General features: G+C 40.3%; 1 protein-coding gene across 2 annotated transcripts; it reads right to left on the bottom strand.

Annotated features, from left to right (window-relative positions):
- Positions 1–1612: 1612 nt before the first annotated feature.
- kansl1l (KAT8 regulatory NSL complex subunit 1-like) lies at positions 1613–21051 on the bottom strand. Of its 2 annotated transcripts, none has more exons than XM_071458580.1 (16): positions 20892–21051; positions 18934–20101; positions 14861–15008; positions 14514–14666; positions 13565–13668; positions 12994–13168; positions 9140–9314; positions 8597–8728; positions 6844–6990; positions 6256–6356; positions 4961–5073; positions 4536–4608; positions 4349–4461; positions 3918–4038; positions 2470–2715; positions 1613–2094 (listed from the first exon to the last, which is right to left on the bottom strand). In XM_071458580.1, the coding sequence occupies exons 2-15, from the start codon at positions 20025–20027 to the stop codon at positions 2494–2496; spliced, it is 2871 nt and encodes a 956-aa protein (XP_071314681.1). In that variant the 5' UTR covers positions 20028–20101; positions 20892–21051; the 3' UTR covers positions 1613–2094; positions 2470–2493. The 2 variants fall into 2 exon arrangements, with proteins under 2 accessions (XP_071314681.1, XP_071314763.1); XM_071458662.1 differs by having other exon boundaries at positions 14861–15005.
- Positions 21052–21400: the final 349 nt, after the last annotated feature.

Here is a 21400-nt window from a genome sequence, read left to right as displayed (position 1 = left end):
AAGTGGACATCCAATTTATTTAACATGATATAAGCAGATATATTACAGTACTGTTATTAGTATACATGCAGTATTGGATTGTAGATGTTCTTGGACATATTCAAGCTCCCCCCTGAGTGTAACTGCTGTACAACCATGTAGAAATAATATATATTAATGTACTGCTCTTCATAATTGTTTCCATTTATACACATAAACTAATTTACTGAGCTAATTTGAAGGAATAGCAGTTGACCAATAATTTATCACTAGTTTATGCTGTTATTTCCAGTTAAATCAAATGTTCCTTGAGTGACTCAAGTCATAATGTTGACTGAAGCTGACTTCTAAAGGAGCAATACGGCCCCCATGTGGCCACCAGAGTTTATTTCTGCCTGCCAGCCATCTGGGGGTTTAGGTGGACCTCCTACTGCAGAGCGGACACGATCGCCCCTTGCTCACAGCACCCTGAGGAGAGAAGCAACTGGCCAAAGTGGAACTGACCTTGGTGGTTCACAGCTTTTTGTATCACAGTCCTACAAATGACAGAATGGGAAGAATCCACTAGTCCATTAATGCTTGCTTGTCAGTTTGCACATTTTGGGTATCTCAACCACATGCCTTTTTTCCCCCAGTAAATGTGCCAATACCCAAGAATTTGCAAAATACATTTATTGTAATATCACTGAGGAGAGGATCTTGTTTAAGTAGGAATCCTATTCACTTCTATTTGACCTGGAATCAGATAATTACCATCCGTAACTTAATTTGATGTGATTGCGTTTCTGACTCTGGTAACCCTGACTCTCAGCCACTGACATACAGATTAGAAGGATGACCTTGACCGCCATCTGCCTTTTAGGCCTCCTGGTAGCTGTGAAGGATATTATCAAGGGAGGTTGTGCATATGGGACTATAACTTTAAAGAGCTGTGACCTCCATAAATATATAGTTATGAAAGCTATAGTTATTGTTAATTATTGAAATCTGTGAAATTACCTCAAACTAAATTGTCCTTCCAGTATTAATTACATTTGGCCGAAATTGCAGACATAGTTCAGGCAGCTGAAATAAAAACTATAGAGTTTCTGGTTGGCCAGATGCTTTAGTTGATGTGTCCATACTTTTTAGACTTGTTAAGTGTTAAACTGCATATAACTAGTGGTCAAATACTAATGTGCAGTTGTATTTTATAACTTTTAATAACCTGTTTATGCATGTATGCTGTAATTCTAATATTTCCTCTTTTTCTTATTACATTTCTGCTTAAACAGTCAGTGATATCCCCCTGAAATCCTTGTCACACACTTGTTACAGTCTCCAGCAAATTCAAGGCAGCAACGAAGCAATTCCCAATGCAATTTCCTCAGAAAGTTTCTAGTTTTTTTCTTCTACAAGTTACTTTCAACACAAATTAGGTCCTTTACTGACAGGGTGTAATGGATGGGGAGATACACACAATGCCTCAAATCCCAACCTTCTCTAAGCATGGGCTTAAATCCACCACTGGGAGTCGCTTGTGCAGCAACAAGGATGTGATCCCTCACCAGCTTCCCACTCTGGAAAATAATGGGTGCTGTGCCATTGCCATGTAAGTCAGCCTGTGGAAAACTAAAAATAATGCACTGGCAAGTATGATATCCATTATGTTTACTAATGTTTACATTTACTAATAAGTTTTTCCTTTCTTCATAAAAATATATATATATCAAAATCACAACATCTAAAAAAAACATGAAATCAAAAAGCACAAGTAAATCAGGTACAAGTTAACATATGTATGTACTAAGGTCATTCTATACAGTATTTTAAGACAACTGTGCAAATAAATAACGAGTGACAACTACAAACAGTACACAAACCTGAGACTACAGAGGATTTGTGCTGGTATATATTTCTTTACATACAGTACCTCTCATACATTAAAACCTGAAAGTGTAGCAGGAGCTACAGTAGTCAGTTAAAACTACCTGTTACAATACTCACAAAATAAACACTTTTGCTTCAAAGTATTAAGCTAATAACATCAAATCACCATACTCATTTAACGTATTAAGTATTCCAATTAAGGTTCCCAGGCACAATATCTCCTTAAGGTCCCAGATGTGAAGAGATCTGGAGAAGAGAAAATGCAATTATCATTTAATTAACAAATTTAACATATCTAGGTCATATTAGTTTTTTGTCAAAACAATTTGATGACATTGTTTGATTGAGACCAAATAACTGACAAACAAATAATAACTGTATGAATGAATGTCCTTCCATTCTCTCTTCCTGACTTAACGTCCCAAATTATAAAAGAGTCTGAATGAATGAGTTAAATCATGCTTTTGTCAATGACTAATACATGAATCAATCAGTGACCAAATGTGTTGTGAAAAATTAAACCTGGAATCACTTAAAGAGTTAATAAATTATTTATGCTTAAAATGAATGGATAGATGAGTAACATATTAATCCAGGAATTCTCAGTATTTCCAAACTTACATGAAAAAGTAAGGCACTGCTCCCTCAGCTGCCATTGGGTGTACAGGTCCTGCTTTGTGCACCAGAGGGCAGTGTAGCACCAGAGGAGTGAGGTGGGGAGAGATGGGAGTTTGAGTTCTTTGATGAGGAGGAGGCTGAACATGACTCTAACCACCCCGAGGGTATGTTTTCTAATCTGTCACAGAGCAGGGCTTCTTCCCCATCTTCATCCAAAGGAAACACTCGTGGCTCCCAGGGTGTTTGAGGCTGCCAGAGGACAGAGAGGACATATAATGTAACTGAACATATCGACAGCAAATGCAGTACGTTTGACAAGGTGGTTTCCATTTCTCTACAGAGATTAACACATTTATACAATGCATTAATTATGTAATTACCCCAGCATTTGTTTAAAATTTCATAGGGTGCATACAGATTTTGCTCCACATGTTAAATTGTGATGTACTTCCTGCATTCTGATAACTGCTCTTTTCATTATCAGTCCCTCCAGTGAATTTAGACTTTGAAGGCTGTATCATAGCTGGGCATGGCTCAGATGCCTGTCTCAAAAATCAAAGGTTGTGCTTTAATCAGGGTTTGTATGGGTGCTAGAGTGCATGAGTGCATAAGAAGTGCAAAGCAGTGAAGTAGTGGAAATTTGTGGCGTGGAGAAGGTTGATTAGGATGGTCTGGTTTAGTAGCGACTCATTTCTTCCCCAATCAAAGCAAAAGGGTAAAGAGCACTGCAATCAGAGCATCCTAAACTGAACTGGAGAGTGGAGATGAGTATCTGTGTAGACTCTCAAGAATCCATCTGGGCTTTATAACCCACATAATAGTAATGTGAAAGTGTATTGAATAGCCTGCAACACATTTTAGCCACTCTATACTCTTCCACTCTCTGCTGAAGCACATATAACACAATTTTATCTTGGACTGAAATGATAGAGAAAATATAATTTAGTCCTCAATGTGAAAAATGATTATGTATGGGCAATGTGTTTCTCAAACTCCTCCTTATAAGGAAGGAAAGGCACATTACCCTTTTAAGTTTACCTCTGGGCCTTTTTGAAATTTTGATGTCAAAGGAAAAAATTGACAACTCAGATCTTTAACCCACTCTGACCCCAGGCCGTTCATTATTTAATTTTAATGGCAATCCCAGAAGAAAAAAATGTATCCAGTGCAAAACCCATTTCACAAACCACTGGCTGGTATCAGTGTGAAAATCCTAATCCAGGTACATCAGCCTACCCAAATTATCTTTATCAAGGTCAGAGTTGAAGCAAACTGTCTAAATTATCTTTAAGCAATTAAAGAAGAATGGTCACATTGTAATAAAAAGCCCATAATATACAGTAATAAATAACTGGTGAGTTCCCTGCTATGTCACCTGAATCACCGTCCTCTAAATATTCAAAGTTTGTTTGGGAGATCTGGGGTTTCAGCGTCGTTGCTTTTGATCTTACCAGCCACTCCTCCGAGCTCGGCTGTTCATCAGTATCCAGCTGAGCACCACTCCACTCCACAGAGCTCTCCTCTCCTGATGTGCAAATCCCGCCCCCGCCGCCTGACAGCCTGCTGCCAGATCTGAAGTCAAAAAAACAAGCATACCCCATGAAACTTTGCTGAGAGATTTCTCAACATTCCACTTTCACACGGGTTACATTTACATGCATGGAGATGCAACAGCTGCACTGCACAGTCAGCAGTGTTTTTGAGTTCAGGATTTAATCCTGTTGTCAAATGTATCTCTATGTTATCATCTTCTGATGAAACCATGAAATGTGACAAGCATTGCCTGTCATTTCTGACGTTTGAGAAAACAAATGAATTCTCCTGTCTCCTCAGTTTTCAATGCTGTATTTGTGAGTCTATGTGTGAATGCGTGAGTGTTCACCGTGTAGGACGCCTGCAGCATGTTCTCTTTCCCCAGGATGACCAGCGTGATTGCTCTCTCTGCTCCAGAGCCACATGTCTCTGAGCAAAGACTTCATCACTGAGATCCTCAACCTGCACACAACACAAAGATGATTTTCACTTCACGAACTAAAATAAACTGCTCATGTCCATGAATGAGACATTACCTGCCCCTCATCACTGTCTTTCTCCTCCTCTGCCTCATTCTCTATCAAAAACTGTGTGGACACCACCCGCCACCTGCAAAAGAGAAAGACGTTTTGAATGATAACAATAATGGACAGTGTGAGTAACCACTTTCTATTTGTTTTTTCAAAGAATAAAAGCGGATTGTTTACTTATAGCAACAGTATTGTGAATCAGACAACAACTTGACAGCTGTGAAAAATAATTCCATTGTATAATTTCATGTTAAAACAAATCAACCACTAATTTTGAATTGTCATGTTGAGCTTTCTACAAATTGTTAAGTACTGTAAAATCATGTGCTGGTAAGTCTGACCATTAGGTTGTTAAGAGACACTGTCACAAGCCGTGATACAAAAAGTTAAGAATTTTATGCAACGCCTGTAGAGGCAGTTTTGTTCCCTACCTGGGTGTGAGGATGTCTTTGTACTGCAGCTTTTCCACTTTAGCCAGTGACATGGGGATGACAATGTTGTTGATGTTGTACACACTCTCTCCTTGGCGTTTGCGTACAGAGCCCTAAAAGGAAACGTCACCGTAACGTGACACTTCACACCAATGATTCAGAGATGTTCACACATTCAAAGTCATTCTACATCATCAGGTTGCCATGATAGATGGGTTTTTTGCAGACCTACCAGCTTTTGCACATTCAACACATACACAATTCAGGTGATGCATGTGGGTCTGTTCCGCAGTGTTTATATTGTGAGAGTGTGTTTAATTTGAAGTAAATACATAATTTCAGACATTTTACATTTACTAAAACTAAACTCTGTGTTCCAAAATAAGATGTATAACTGAGAAGTGAGCAGTATTATCAAGTTAGACGCTTCTGCCTACCACTGTAAGCTGTAACAGATTTTACATTTAGGGTAAAATAACAGTATGTACAATTACACAGCCCTGATAACAACAATTTAACACTGTGCAAATGTGCCCAGTGCCCACAGCCCAGCTCCTTCAGCCATTCTCACTCTCTCTCTTGCTCTCTCTCATTCTCTCACGAACAGATTGACTACAGAGCTGTCTGTGTGTAGCCCCTCCTCTCCATGCACAGTCTGAATCAAAACATGATCATACACAGAGGGAAGGACTGTTGTTGTCTTTTCCCCACAGAGAAGACAGTTGGCATAGCTGCTAGTCATTATCAACTGCTTGTGTGAAGATGATAACATCAATGTTAATTCTTCAATTGTGACACTGAATGTTTGCTCCCTCCATCCAGATGAATGAGGTATTAGCAAAACAGAGTACCCAGAAACTTAAGAAAACACACGTGGGAAAACTGCAGAGTCTGAACAGTGTGATTAGCTATCCAATTCATTTTTTAAAAATATTTCCGGGCTTCAAAAAGTGCTGCTATGGCAGCTGAAGCAGCAATAGAGGGTCAGGAAGGGATAGCTGTAGCTAACGATGAGAGAGATGGAGAAGAGGAGGAGGAGGACAGCAGTCAACATAGTGCTGTTGGAGGGCCAGCTAGGGCAGAAGCAACAGGTGAGATTGACAGCAAACACAGAGTGAGTTGTACATATTGTGTAGCTGTGCAGTCATTTATTTGTACTTGGTAATGAAAATATATACAGTGGTGCAACAAATTCTGTGGGACACACTGCAGACTATATGTGCACAAACGAATATATTTACTCCAAGCATGTACTTCAGTTAGCATAAATAGTATAGAAGTAAACAGACACCTACCTGGGAGGCCTGCTTGCGTGAAACCTGTGTGTAGCTCTCCTCCAGCACTTCATCTGAACTTTCCTCTAGCTGACCGAGCTGGTACAGGACATCTTCCTCATCTAGGGACATACAGACACACAGACACACACACACACACACACACACACACACACACACACACACACACACACACACACACACACACACAATAATAATAAGAGGTATTCAATTTTTTGGCAAGTACAATATTGATAAAAAATTTGATGCTGAACAAAGTGTGATGCATTATATACTACTTTGATATACTGACACCTCAATCTCAAACTTAAACCCTGATCTCCTTTTAACCAGAATTCTGCTCAGCCTGATCCCACTTCTAACTTCTAACCTCATCCCTACTCCTAACCCAGACACTGAAATAAGTAACATGTAGTAAAACCAAAAAGATCAACATGTCTGGTAAATGCTCTCTAATATTAACCATCTGTCATTATAACTGTTTAACTGTTTATTACTGTGTTAAAACACTAACCGCTTTACAAAGTGTCACAGACTGATTTACTGTATACTTGCAGTGCAGCTTGAACATGTACCATATACACTCACCTTCTATCAGCCTGTGGATGTGTCTTCTCTTCCTTTTCCTCTGATTGGCTCTTCTGTGTTGACTCTGAGCAGAACCTGCCATCCTGATAGGTGACAGACCCATAACTCTGCTTTTATGATGCCTTGCATGCCGCTTGTATTTGTGACCTATAATGACACCCACACACAGAAACACGCACGCACGCACACACACATGTACACACATGCACACTGAGTTAATACACTACAGGAATTTCCTTTCATTCGAACCTACCCTTCAGTTCCTCAGGGATTTTGCACTTTGGTTTAAGTGTACAAAAGCTAAGTGTCTGAACCATTTTTTAACTAGTTGAAAGAATTCTGAAATCAACTGTACTGAAGACACTTTTGTGTTTCTAAGGACCTGAATAAATACCTCATCCTTTTTCAGTATTCACTCCACTTACCAGATCTACAAAAGCTATAGATGCACAAACACACACATCTACACACAAAACTCGAATAGATTCCATCAAGAGAAAAGAAGGAGAAAGACAGAGGTAATGCCGAAACTTTACGTACATGACATTATTTCTGTTGTAGTGCTTGTGCCTTCTAAACCTGTACAAACAGCTACCACAGGTAACTACATTTGCCCATATTCTCTCTTCTGCTTGCTTTGACTGTTCATCTATTTTAGCTATGATCAGATATGGTAATAGGTTTGTTGCTAGGCACCAGGCTATTATTTTAGATGATGTTTACTTGACAGATTGTCTTTTTTTCTGCTCTTGACAAAGTAGAAAAAGATCATTCAAGCTGACAGGAAATAAACAGTGGTGGGTGAGTGATGTATTCATCCAGTTTCAGTCTACTTCCTTTGTGTCTCCTCCTTCAGACCCTCCCTAGTTCCACTACATCATTTCTTGTCTCTTTTTTCCACCTCACCCTGGTATTTAACACCGAAAGAAAAAAAAAAGTCCATCTAAAAAGGTTAAGTCAACATTCCCTGGATACACAGGGAAATTCTGAATCAGTCTACATTGTGGACAACCACACAAGCAAAGACCACTTAAGGCCCAGAAACCATAGCTGTCTTAGGTGTGTAACTGGAGAGGCAAAGGATCATTAGCTTCAGATAAATGTACGCAAAGACACATATTGACATTGTTGAAATGCCAAATGATTTCATTTCCATCTACTGCGCAGTTGGAAGCCTCATACAGACCCAGTGGGATATCTGACATGCTAGCAGCCAATTACGTTGGTCCACAGGGAGATAACATGCAGACACAGCAGTAGGCTTTGAAGCAGCCATATTTTCCACAGTGATATTGGGTCTACTGACTGAATGGAACCAAAAGGGATAATTGTTTAAACTAGGTAAATTGTCATTTTAATATAATAATTTGGAATTGCTACCATTAATATACAGTAGCTACAGTAATATATAATGTAAGACATCACTGAAAGGTTTCAACTGTGAAGCTGTGTCAAATCTGTTAGGTCAATAATGACAACAAAAATGCAGGTGCAGTCTTTTCAATAGCACCTCTGTCTTCCTGTTATATTTATCATTGGTTGACTATGACGTCCACACAGCATGTTACAGTCGTGCTCTGACCCCGCTCGCAAGCAGCATCTAAACATATTGGATCAGTGAGGTGCTACATGGCTACACTACCGATCGGCTTGGTAAGCTTTACAAGGTAGAGCAAAATAGAGCAGACCAGCAGAAGAGGGTATACAGAAAAAGAGGCTATGCAATCACTGCTGGTAAAGGGCAGGATCTTACTGTTGTGCAGTGGCGTGGAGCTGTGTCTGTTGTAGTGTGCTGGAGGAGCCAATTGGCCGTTGATAACTAAAGGCCTTTGGGACCATTCTTCTCTCGCTTGGGCTCTCTGTAAGCGGTGGGACAGAGGAGTGTCTGGATGGAAAAGACACAATGTTAAGTTGTCTTAGGAAATAAATAGTTTCATTGTCAATTACTCAGCAAATTTCTAAATGCACACATGTAATCAAGTCAAAGCACCCACACCCATTGTTTTCTACAGTTTGGATGGAAGCCCACATACCAGCATCTAAATACATGTCAACAAATCAAGATATGCAACTGTTCTCTCAATGTGTGTCAGCACTCCACAACAGCAGCAATTATATTTGAAATGGCAAATATAATATGGTCAATGTGTGGTCTACCATGTCAAACAGGAAGCCAGGAAATTATCTATGTAAACTGTAACTTTAGGACAACATGAGCTAAATCAATATTCCAAATTTCTTTCAAAAAAGAACACAAAAAAGCCTTTTCCTTATGCTACGTTAATGTTTCTCCTACCAAATGAAAGAGATAAATTAGAATGAGGTCTGGAGCTCTGCTTCCTGGAGGATGGAGCCAAGCTGGAGCTGCAGTCAGGATCAGAACACACGACTACGGGATCACAAGAGGAGCAACATGAACAGGAAGATGATGAGAGAGAAGAAGAGAGGGTGGATGTGAACTTCCCCGAGTCCTGAAGCACAAGATTGAGAGAATAAATTATTTACCACATGATGCTAAACAGTAAATAAAGCATAGTCAGGACACAGAGTTAAATTGGCTCTCTCTTTGTTTTGTTGGCGTCTGATTCATAAAGCTTTGAGGAAGCTGCTCTCTGTCTGAGCACTTTGATTAAAGCAATTAAGTTGTTAAAGGCTGTCTTTGTCATCTGGCAATAATATGATGGCATGGTGCTGCTTCTTATAGTAGCTGTAATTGCTCTGGGTTTTATGCCATCAAGAAGAGTAGTGTTCAGTTCAGATGTTGAATCCCTACAAATATTCAGGCTTTGGGCATCCAATGGTACGCTGGCAATTCTGAGTGTTGGATTTGTACATGAGAAGTGAAACATTTATAGGATTTCATATCAGCCAAGGAAAAATTAGTTTTAAAATGATAAAATAAGGACCATACCTTATGTTTCTATCACACAATGGATTTGTGTTCTGTTGTGTATCATTGATTGACAGTCAGTCAATCACAATGAAATAAAGATTAGGGACTGGGTTTTAAGTGTACAACAAAACAGGTACAAAACTTAACACACACTAGATACATATACATACCAAATACTACACAGACAGACCTAAGGCTTCCAAGTGATCATGCTAACCTCTTCAGTATAGATTCAAATATAAATTTGAATGCTGCAATAATGTTTTTGTGACCACCTGCAGGCCGAAGAACGAGCTCTAAACACAACAAAGGCATATCATTACCATATAAGTCTTTATGGCAAGAATCACTCACACTACTGTGGTGGGACTGATGCACAATGGTGATGCTTCTGCCAATAGTGATGAGGTCTGCAAATTGTCAGAATGGTGCTCCATCCACAACTGGGAATTCAACACCTCCAAACAAATGAGCTGATTATCAACTTCAGGAAACAGGAATAGGAACCTGCTCCTCTACACAACAGAGGAGACATGATGGAGAGAGTGACCAGCTTCAAATTCCTAGGCACACACCCCTCCCAGGACCTCACATGGACTGTCAACACAACCTTCCTTGTGAAGAAGGCACAGCAGTGGCTCTACCTCCTGAGAACACTGAGGAAAGCCAACCTGTCCCGGCAGCTGCTGGTGTCCTTCTATCAATGCTCTGTTGAAAGCATACTCAGCTATGGCATCCTGGTGTGTTATGCCTGTTGCACTTAGGCTGACAAGAAAGCTCTGCAGAGAATCATCAAATCAGCACAGAAAATCACTGGCACACAGCTTGCTTCACTTAAGGACATATACAGAGCTCTCTGCCTACTTTGAGCCACAAACATGATCATCCCAGGCAATCATCCAGGCAACCACCTTTTCACTCTGCTGCCCTCTGGAAGGCACTATAGGTCCATTAAGCCCCGCACTTCGAGACCTCAGTACAGTTTTTACCCTAGAGCTATCAAAGAACTGAAGTCTGTTAAAATATTTGAGGCTGGGTCTGGGTCTGCAATAATATCCTGGTTAAGTGTAATCATACTGCTAAACTCTAGCAATGTGTCACTGCAGAGATGCACTAAATTCCATTGCATAGCTGAGCAATGACAAACAAAGGAATTCTATTCTATCCTATTCTATTCCATTCCATTCTATTCTAAGCACTTAACTCTTTATACATCCAACAGGCACAGAGCAACATAACAGTTCAGTTGAAGCTGTTCTTCTGACCCCCTCCCTTTAGCTCTGTTTTCATGTCTTAGGGAGTGTACAGTCAGCTTATTAGTTTTTTCACAGTAAACAGCTGCCTGCTCAGCTGGACAGTTTGACAGCCAGAAAACCAAAACAATGAGCTGAAAGACAGTAAAATGTTCCGTAAAACTTTTTCAGAATTCCAGAGTTGGTTGTTAACTGTGGATTTCTCACGAGAAGCACTTTTACATTACACACAGTAAACTGATCCACTGTTAACTTAAAATATTTATTGGTGCAGCTTTAAATAAAGATATCCCAAAAATAAACTGAAACATATTGTATATTTACTGGCAGTAAGAACATAGCGCTATCCAATGTCCCCTGGCTAAATAAAGGCTAGAGCTTTAAAACAATCCCATGCATTTCATTTGTTTATTTGAAGCAAATCCAAGAGATAATATTGTTTAATTAAAAGCAGGTGTGGGGCTTTAAACATTAATTCCTATTTAATTTGGGGAACTGCTTAAGTGATATGGCATTCCACCACTGAAGCGTGACAAAGAGCAACTACTTTGGAGACTCGTTTGACATGAATAAGTGAGTAATTTAATTGAAAAAAATTCATGAATACATTTTGTCATGCTTTCATCAGGTTTTCAACCTTTAAGATCCTTAAAGGGGTACACTGTAAATATGTAGGCTGGAAATGCAGTAATAAGGCATAGTGATGGTTGAGTCTTCATTACAGTCAAATGGAACTCATCCTCAGAATAGAGAAGGGGAAACATGCAAATGTAACTGCTGTATTTATCTGCACTGCCTAATACTGCATATATGTTGATTTGTATCAGAAGCACAGAGTGGGATTAAGATGAGAATAATAATAGAGCAAGAAGATCTAAGGTTTAAGGGATGGGCTTCTCAAGGATTTACAGAGGCATACATCTTGGAATTTTTCTATACGGGTGTACAACAAACAAAATGTAACTTGTGTGTGAAACAGAAATGGGAAAGGGAAGGGAGGATATAGGTATGGGAGAATTTATGTAAACTGCAATGAAAACCATCATGATCATCTTTATGGAGCAAGTTTTGCTGGAAAAAAATAATCAGGTTCTTCATTACTCCTGCTCAAAAGACTCATTATAAGAAGACAGACAATGTGGAGACAAGAGACAATGTGGGTCCTCTGAGGCAAACCGTTATCATATATTCTGGTTTTATTCAATATTAAGCCCATTCAAACAGGAAGTTCATTAAGTTTTTCAAAAAGTTTTCATTATATTTAAGTTGACATTCTATTTTAATTTAAGAACAGCTATTTGGGCGCCCTGCCTTCAGAAAATGTCACCTCTAAGGTCAGATGCCTATACCAGATTCTAAGCATCCCTGTCAGAAAAGCTATTAATAGAGTGGCTAAAACCATTAAAACCTACAATTGATGATTGGATTGAAATCATCTATATCTATATCTATATACAAAATGGAAATTATATTTTTTCTATTAGACTGCAAAAGGACAGATTTTTGAAAATATGGGAAAGTTGGATCTTACACATTACAACTGCACATCCATCATTTGTTCAATCCAAAGTTCTTTGGCTTTTTTTTTTTTTAACTTCCTTCTTCAGTGAATTTTAAAACAACCAACAGTTGAGTTCTGTTTATTAAACTTTATTTCCTTGTTTCCATACCTATTTATTTTAAAAGATCTTATTTGCTTTTGACACAACTAAAGAATTGGACAGCCATGGCTTCTAAGTCTTAATACAACAATTACATTGTGATTGCCATATTATTTACCAATAAAAAGAGATCCGCAAAAAAAGGAGAAGCCAATAAGTAATAACACTAACTGGACATACTGCGTCCTAAGGAACAGACTCCCATTGGTGAGGTGGATGTATACATGTGCCCTCTAGCTATTCCAGTTGTTAGAGAAAATGTGCATGTTTGCTTTGACAGTTCTATGTTTGTATATGGTCAGATGAACAGACTGGGGAATGGAGGAGAATGTATGTGGTCTACCTGTGGACTGCTGAGGTTGTAGGTGTTGAAAGTGAACAGTTTGGGCTTGTGGTAGGTGACCAAAGGTCGGGTTCGGGCACACACACATGACACATCAGCCTTGAAGAGCCTCGTGGTTGCCAGTCTCCTTCTCTTAGAGCTCCCTGGTAGAAATACACCATCTCCTTTCTGACCACTGCAGGGATGAGAACAGGTCATGTAAATGTCAGATCACAAGCACCAAGACAGCAACATTTTGAAGGTGTTGGCCTCTTAGATCCTGTTCACGAATAACAACCAGAAACAAATAATACCTACTTATAACCCCTTATTACTACAGGTATATATGCATAAACAGGCATATTGTCTTTTATTTATGACATGGCTTTTATCTTCACAGCCAGCCAGAGAGTTAAAAAGGCAACAGGAGAGAAAGACATGAAAGACCCAACTGTTACATTACAAACAGGCAACACGGTCTCAGTGCTTGATAGCTTAAATGCTTCTGAACTACGTGAAGTTTTTGATTGTCACTAATTAATATAATATAGGTGTTCTATACATAGGCTCTCTCACTGTGTGGTTTCTCTACCTTGTGAAGGTTCTCTTGACTTTACAGGTCTGTGCTTGTTTTGAGAGTGGTGAAAAGCCGAGAGGAGGCATCAGACTGCTGACGATCTGGCTAAGCTGGGCACTCTGTAATGAAGACATCATCCAAATAAAGCATTTCACGAGTAACAGATTGAAACTTAAGTGTTAAATACAACTTGTCACCGACATACAGTGGTTAAACTCTCTTGGCTCCTTGATATTGTTTGCTATACAGTAAGTGATAATAGACTGATGAGACTAATAAACATGAGTGTGATGGTGTGCGATGTTTGAAAGCATCACAGTACTCAGTACAAGACTTCCAAACAGAATGCTAACTTTATTCAGGAACCTTCACAAACATTCCTGCTACCAAGGCACACATTTGCCTGGTTCAGCATTAAAGGATTATTCTGGTTGTTTTAAACCTGTGCTTTATTTTTCTGTTTTGTTGTATGGTGAATGAGAATTGATGATTATTTATAATATAAATTTGTGTAAATTTGTTTATAATAATATAAACACTGTCCAACAACACATCAACAGAGTAAAAAGTTACTTATAAGCACACAAATGTATGCACTTTCAAAAGTACAACAAAAGGTGGTTTACCATCCAAAGAACATTTTTTAATCTTCCCTGGCCCCAAAGAAACTCACTTCTGTCAAGGTAAATGCTATCAAGGCATTAAAAGTTGAGCTGATTAAATACCAGTAGGAATTCATGTATAGTCTGCAATTTAGCACAATAGCACACCGGTCAAACAGCACGCATACCATAAATAATTTGTTTAATCTTTCCCACACAAGGGTTGATAAGGAAGAAAACAGTGGGGAAAAAGGTAATCTCCTGATGTAGTGTATGAAATTATAGATTATTGATCCTCTTAATTCCAGACTCTTCACACACCTGTTATTATGGGTGCGTGTGTACTAGGTCCTCTCTCCTACCTGTCTCTCTATGTTGTGCAGAAGGTGTGTGGGGCTGCAGGGTTCAGCGTCAGCATCTGACGCTGTGCAGGACAACCCTGCCATTTCCCTCAGCAGGGTCTGCTGAATCTGCCTGTCTGTCAGTGGCTGGGACTCTGCAAGCACCACACGACCCTTAAACACACACAAAAACACACAGACACACACAGTTTGCTTGAGTCAAAGCTTAAAAACTCAACCACTTTGGAAAGTGGTCTGCTTTAATTAAAATAAATGGACAATTTTTGTAAGTGCCCTTTATGTTTGCCAGTTGTTACAATATTTCAACTGCCTTTCACTGAGGTGGATACAGAGGAGTTTTGTTTTACTTTAGAAGAACGGATGTGCTTGTGGAGCTCCACCAGTTGTTGTGTCCTCCCCTCCAGCTCAGCCAGACGCAGCTGCAACCAGCTCCATCTGCTACCCAGCTCCGCTCTCTCTTCCAGCCATCGCCTCTCACAGCTGCTGCTGCTGCTGCTGCCAGGAGGAATAGGGTATGGATGAGAGAGGAGGACAGTTACCCATGTAATAGTTTTATAATATATCTTATTTATTTTTGTCAAAGGCTTTAGACCATAATCCAACAGCACAAGAAGAAAATACCAAGACCCTGGAATTTGGTCATGAATGCAGCAAAATTTCAGAATAGCGATGGCAGTTATAAAAGGCAATATGACCACTGAAATTTGACCACAGTGCATGAAGAGGTTCGCATATGAGTCATTAGCTATAATATGCGTGTCACCAGAGAGAACAGTAACACAAAAAAGGCAAGAGGACAGAGACTGAGAGTCATAGAGAGTAATTACAGACCAAAACATTTGTCATTTTACACATTTTTACTGCAGCACTATCAAAATGTGACCTATTTTACAAAGCCATGTTGCAAAGTAGCGTGTAAATTGTTTAGCATGGAGGGGGGGTGGGTTTTTAAGCACAAAAGCCAATCTAGGCCACAGAATAAAATACAGTTGAGTTGTGTGGTGTGTGTCTATAGTATGTTTCCATGGCACTAGCCTGTCCAGTTAGCATTTATCTTCTGTGTGTGTGTGTGTGGTTGGCTGACTTCAGCAGGGCAATAGTTGCTATGGCAGTGCTCTTGGACTCTGGCTAGGATAGGGAGGGACTCCCCCACTTCAAACACTCTGATGCAGGACAGAGAAAGGTTAGGCCAGTCGGCAAGCTGCTACACACAGAATACTTTACAATCACGTTTGGTATTACATGGTTGCTAATTTAATGTTTGCTTGCCATATAATCAAGATGTTGTTTGCTCGCCCAATCACAAACACACTTTTTTGTTTGTGGTTGTAGTTTGTGGTTTATATGAAGGAGAATGGTGCTGATGAAAAGCAAGGTATATAATTGGTTAATGGCTGCCTCTAAACTGAGTTTCACTCAACCCTAAGCTGATATCTGTTTGCCAAGGAGAAGACTCTGTCTTTCCTCCACAGACAATGACCAGACCTGGCTGCCCTGCAGCTCTTTCCAACTGTATAATGAGAAAATTCCAGGAATATTTGCTAAGCATTAAGCGAGTCAGGGGAAAGGAGAGAACAGGAGAGGCTGCTTTATACCTGTTAGTGAGCAAGTTCACAAACACATATTTGAACACTATTTATCATGAAAATATTGACACCGATGAATAAAATGTGGAGTCTAGCAACCCACTGACTACCCTCCACAGTGAGAAAGTATGAGCTTTCTCAGCCAAATCCTGGTTGAATCAAAGGCCAGCCCCAGCAAGTAGTGCTGGGCTTACGAATTCCCCTCTTTGAACAGTGTTTCTTGGCTCTTGTAGAGGAATTAGGGTTTCGGGGTGTGTCCTGCAGTTAAACTTTCCAACATTTAGCCTTTCAAAAAGACTCCCATACAGTATATTTAAACATGCTGAAAACTGAAAATGAGCAACAGCTGTAGGTGTGAAGGACTGCTGCCGGGGCAGAAAGTAAGCAATGTTGACACAAGGTTTCAAATTGAAGTCAAACCATGTCCTTCCTTTACAAGGCCATGCTTAGAATGTTAAAGGTCAACTATTTCCACATTTTCTAAAGGAGGGCAACGACCTAACTCCAGCATGGGGATATCCTGGTCAAGGAGGAACCTGCCATAAAAACTCCTCAGGGGAGGTTTACTGATGAAGCAAAGCACACTGCTCCACAATGGAGAGAATGGACTCGGACAAAAGGCAAGCTGACACTTCCAAAATGAAGTTGGACAAATAAAAAGACATTCTTAAAATACCCTTTTTCATTCCAGTTCTCAGACCAAATGAACATGCTCAAATTTTACTTGTTTATTGCACTTATTCAGGAAAAACAGAAGTCTTGAAGAAATATTTCTTACTGAAAGGAAATAAAAGGCACTGCACCTAAACTACACTTAGCTTGAGTCCTAAAAGAAAGGTGAAATCGGACTGAAGCCAAGACCACTGTGATAATGGGTTGAACAGAGACGGCACACTTACATCCCCACATTATTGACTTCTTCTCCATTTTAAGAGAGAACATCAGAGATCTTTTATATCCTTTAATTAATAAAGTCATAATATATAGACAATGATGTCTCAACAGTTGCTAAACATGAAGAAATGTGGTACTATCCTGGTTTAAAGTGCTTAAACATGACCAGCTGATTTGATATGATTTGAACTGGCATTTTGTGCCAAGCGTGGTGTATGCTGCAAAAAACAACTATCAACATGTCAGATTTGTTATTAGCGGAAAATTATTTTTGTTGTTGCAGTTGCTAGTCATGAATTCACATTCTCAGTTTTTGCCCAACTGCTCTCCTGCTATTTATGTAATACGACAGTGTTTCCATTTAATATATGTATTTTTGTATATCTGCCACAATATTAATCAGACCAAGGCAAAGAGTGAACCAATACAAAACCATATCTGTAAAAATCTGGTTATAACCAGGCTCTTGTTTTTTATGCAGGTTGCCACTGTCTAATAGCATATCACCACAAAAACACGTTCTTAACAGTAAGAGACCCACAGCATTTAAATATGAAGCTGCTACTGCTATGAGATGTGCATCTTTTTTTTTTTGTTCATCTGGGGCAATACAACTCCATTTGAGCAAGGACACAAGTACAGCAGCACCGCCAAACTAAACCACACTTATACAGACGCATTCTTGAAAAGTATTTTTCACTACAAAGAGCAGGAGCTGAGGCACGATGGCACAGAATGGCTGGCATGTTGCAGGCTTGCTGGCATGTCTGTGTTTATTTCCTACCCTGTGGGTAAAGAGAGCTGGCTAGTCTGTTGAATCTGTTATGACTGCGGCATGGAGAGAGAAAAGTATGTGTGCGTGCGCATGGCTAAAAAGTGTCATAACACTCTCCACAGCTGGGAGGACAAAAGTTGTACTTATGACAACCACACTGTAAACTTTGCTAAGGGCCAAGAAAAATATGCGTCTAACACTGCGGAGGCACAGTAGACCATTCACTGCAACAGCTGACTTTCCAAAACTTATACTGTCATCCTGAATTAAGTCTCACTGTGTCATCCTTGACATTTGTGTATGTTTAATGACACATGATTATGATTGATTACAATGATTATAATGTCAAACATGTATCTGATTATGCTCACAAATTTACATTATTTTTGATCTAGCTTGCAATGCCTTCATTGTCCTGAACTGAAAGGTTACCTAGTGTGAGAGTCTTCTTCTGTTTACTCTATACTTGTCTGAGTTAAAACAAGGCCAACAGCTCCAGCATGAACCACAGCTGGGTCTGGAAATCCAATCCTGGAGCAGCATAACAAATCTTTTGGAAGTAAACGATACAGATGCCTTTGAGCTGGTGTTAGTATTTTCACAATAGCACTGCTAGCAACTAACTTCATATTTGACACTGTGTGGAATGATATGATTCACCTTTACTTCATACTCACAATCTGTGGATTTCTAAAGTCTCTCCTTTGCAGCTCATTTATCTAGCTGTAATAGCTTTAAACACATTGTGGCTCTTTAAAATACACACAGGTAAAAGTGAGAAACACACTTAAATTTCAAAGCGACCCACAACTCGACAAACAAAAGAAAAGAAACCATGTCTGGAAATGTGGTTGCACAAGCAATACATCCCTTCATATCTTATTTGAACTCCACACTGTAATAGGAATGCCTATACGATATAAAGAGTTCTGTCTTTTTCTATTAGTCCCAGTCATCAAACAAAGAAAATGGCAATATCAGTTGGACAGTCAGTTGGCACTTTCGACCACCTTTTATACTATGAGAAAAGGTAAACAAAATAAACATTCATGACTCTAAAGGCCACCTTCAGAGATTTAAAATTGTAGTCTTATTGATCAATGTGCACATTTGTACAGAAGACATGAAGATAAATATAAACAACTTCTACTCGCCGCATACTCACACAGGTGGAGTCTTGGTTTTGCTGTAACTCTTATCCTCCTCTAACTCATCGTCTGAGCTACTGCTGGCCGTGGCCTCAGAGTCCAAGGCCTCCTGCAGGCCTCTCAGCACCTCCTGGCTGGAGCGACAAAACTCTCTGAGCTCTGTGAAGGAAGATGGAGCTGTAGAGGACTCTAGACAGGAAAAATAGTGTTTACTGCCCACTTGTGGAGGTAGTATATCAGGATTTATGGAGTCCAGGCTGTCATGAGACACATCTCCAAGACGACAGTGCCTTTTCAGCCCCTCAAACTGCTGGTTGCAGTGTAGCAAAGCATGCTCTCCAAGCAGCGCTTGCAGTCTCCTCTGCAGCCTCCATGCTTGGCTGTGAAGCATTGCCTGCCTGGAGAGCTGCTCCTTCACAGCCTCCTCCAGCACAGCTCTAGATGCCAGCTGGTCAAAGTTCACCCTGCCACTGCAAGACTGCATTGAAGCTGGAGGAGGACAGCCAACTCCAGCTGCTTTCTCCTGTATCAGTGTAGGTGGGGGTGCAAAGCAGGGAGTATAGCCCTGGAGCTTTATCTTCTCAAGGGAGTCTGAAGGAGAAACTCTGGTAAGTGTAAAAGGGGAGCAACGCACATCACCACCATCTGGCCCACATTCAGGAGTAACACCGCAGCCATGCAGCAGACAAGCCTCTTGGCTATTGTGCTCAGGGGCAGGGCCTAAAAACATGTCTGGTACACCTGGTAAGATGGGGACCACCTGATGAGAATCTCTCAGGCTTTTATTGAAGGACAGAAAGCTGAGGAGGGAAGGAGGGCTGGGGAGAAGCACCGCCTCACACTGGCTTGTGGACGCCTGTAGACATGGGGAAAGCAAAGGGTTGGCAGGGACGTCCAGGGGACTCACAGGCAGGCAGGAGTCCAGAGAGGGAAACAAAGAAAGGTTCAACCACATCTTCTGGGGGTCACCATCCCCTGTCGGTCTCATGTGAGGCTCCAGCTCTGTACTGCACACGGCTCTGCCATTTGAGTCCACTCTGACAGAGGAAGGGGGTGAGGACAGGTGGATGCCATGGCCATCTTTCAGGACTTTGGTGAGGGCTGGGGCCATACCCCTCTCTGAACCACTGATGCTCTAGCTCGTCAAGGCGGCAGACTTCACAAACTGCACCTTAAATGATCGGACTGTAAAGAAAACACAACTTGGTGAATTCCCCTAGTGATGCAAAAATAATCACTAAAAATACAACTGAAATGCCACCACATTTTTAAGAACAGTTCTGCACAGATAGGAAAAAAATACTTTTAGTCTAAGAATACTGGGAACATAAACTTAAGTGTGTTGTTAACTTGAAGACCGACGATTACTTAGGGCTGACGGGAAAACAGGCAGAAGGTGTAGCCAAAAACACTTTAACATTTGGGAAGAAAATTTCCAAATTAATGATCGATTTTAACCCTGGTTCTCTCAGTTTCCCCTGTGTTTTAACTTTACAACTGAAACGTTCACCAAACTAACGGTTTAGCTGAATGAACTAACAAACAGCGCTGCTGTTGTCAAGCAAATGTTTTTCACTAGTTTAACAGCTATGACGGAAAGTGATATGAAACGACAAGGGACCAGAAAACTGGCGGTTAAGGTCACAGGCGGGAGAGCCAGGTAACAACAACATGTTTTATGCACCGCCTGGTCCTCGGTCAACACGGGTAAAGGGTGAAATTTAACCAGGACATGGCACAGTCGCTTATTGAAGTGTCAATGCAGGAGCTAGCGAAGCCGTGTCAGATAACGGGACATTAACGGTCACATTCCGGTCTGTCCCAAGTGGACGGACGTTACAGGCTCACCTGACGAGGAGGTAACCGTCGACTTAACGTCGTTTTTTTTCTTTCTCATTTCACTTGCCGATCCTTAATAAATCATAACATCAGACCCAACTGTCTTTTGCGGCTATCCGCCTAGATATTTACTTACTTTCGCAGAATATCGGCGGCTCTCCTCTTCGTCAAGCCGACACCGCGCCGCCGCCGCCGCCGCCTCCGTCTCTCGCCAACTGAGAGGGGGAGAGGACCCAGCACATCTGAAGGGGAGGGGCTGGACCAGACTCATGATGCCTTCAAGACCTCCGCAGAAGCTCAGGCTTGGGAGCACTTTTGCGCTCAAGAATAATTTCATAATTACAAGAACATTATCTCATAGCTACAAAACATTACGTCGTTATTACAAGGTCATTATTTCATTCTTACAAAAAAATATTTAATAATTACTATACGTGGGTTTGTTATTCTGAGATCATTGTAATTAGAAAATCTCGCAGATGTCTTAATTATAAGAGAAAGTGTTTTCAGCTTTATCATAATTATTAGATACTAAGCCATAATTATGCAGTGTAGATCTCATTATTATTAAATATTTTCCTGCAATTCTGAAATACAGATTTTGTAAGTATACCAGATAATAAAATAACAAAACAATATATATAC

The sequence above is a fragment of the Trachinotus anak genome, unplaced genomic scaffold (genome assembly GCF_046630095.1).
Source record: "Trachinotus anak isolate AG129_WGS33_773 ecotype Australia unplaced genomic scaffold, CSIRO_AGI_Tana_v1 ptg000001l, whole genome shotgun sequence".
In the NCBI taxonomy this organism is placed as follows: domain Eukaryota; kingdom Metazoa; phylum Chordata; class Actinopteri; order Carangiformes; family Carangidae; genus Trachinotus; species Trachinotus anak.
The sequence above is the reverse complement of the archived record's forward strand: the minus strand, read 5'-3'. Positions and strand labels throughout refer to the sequence as shown.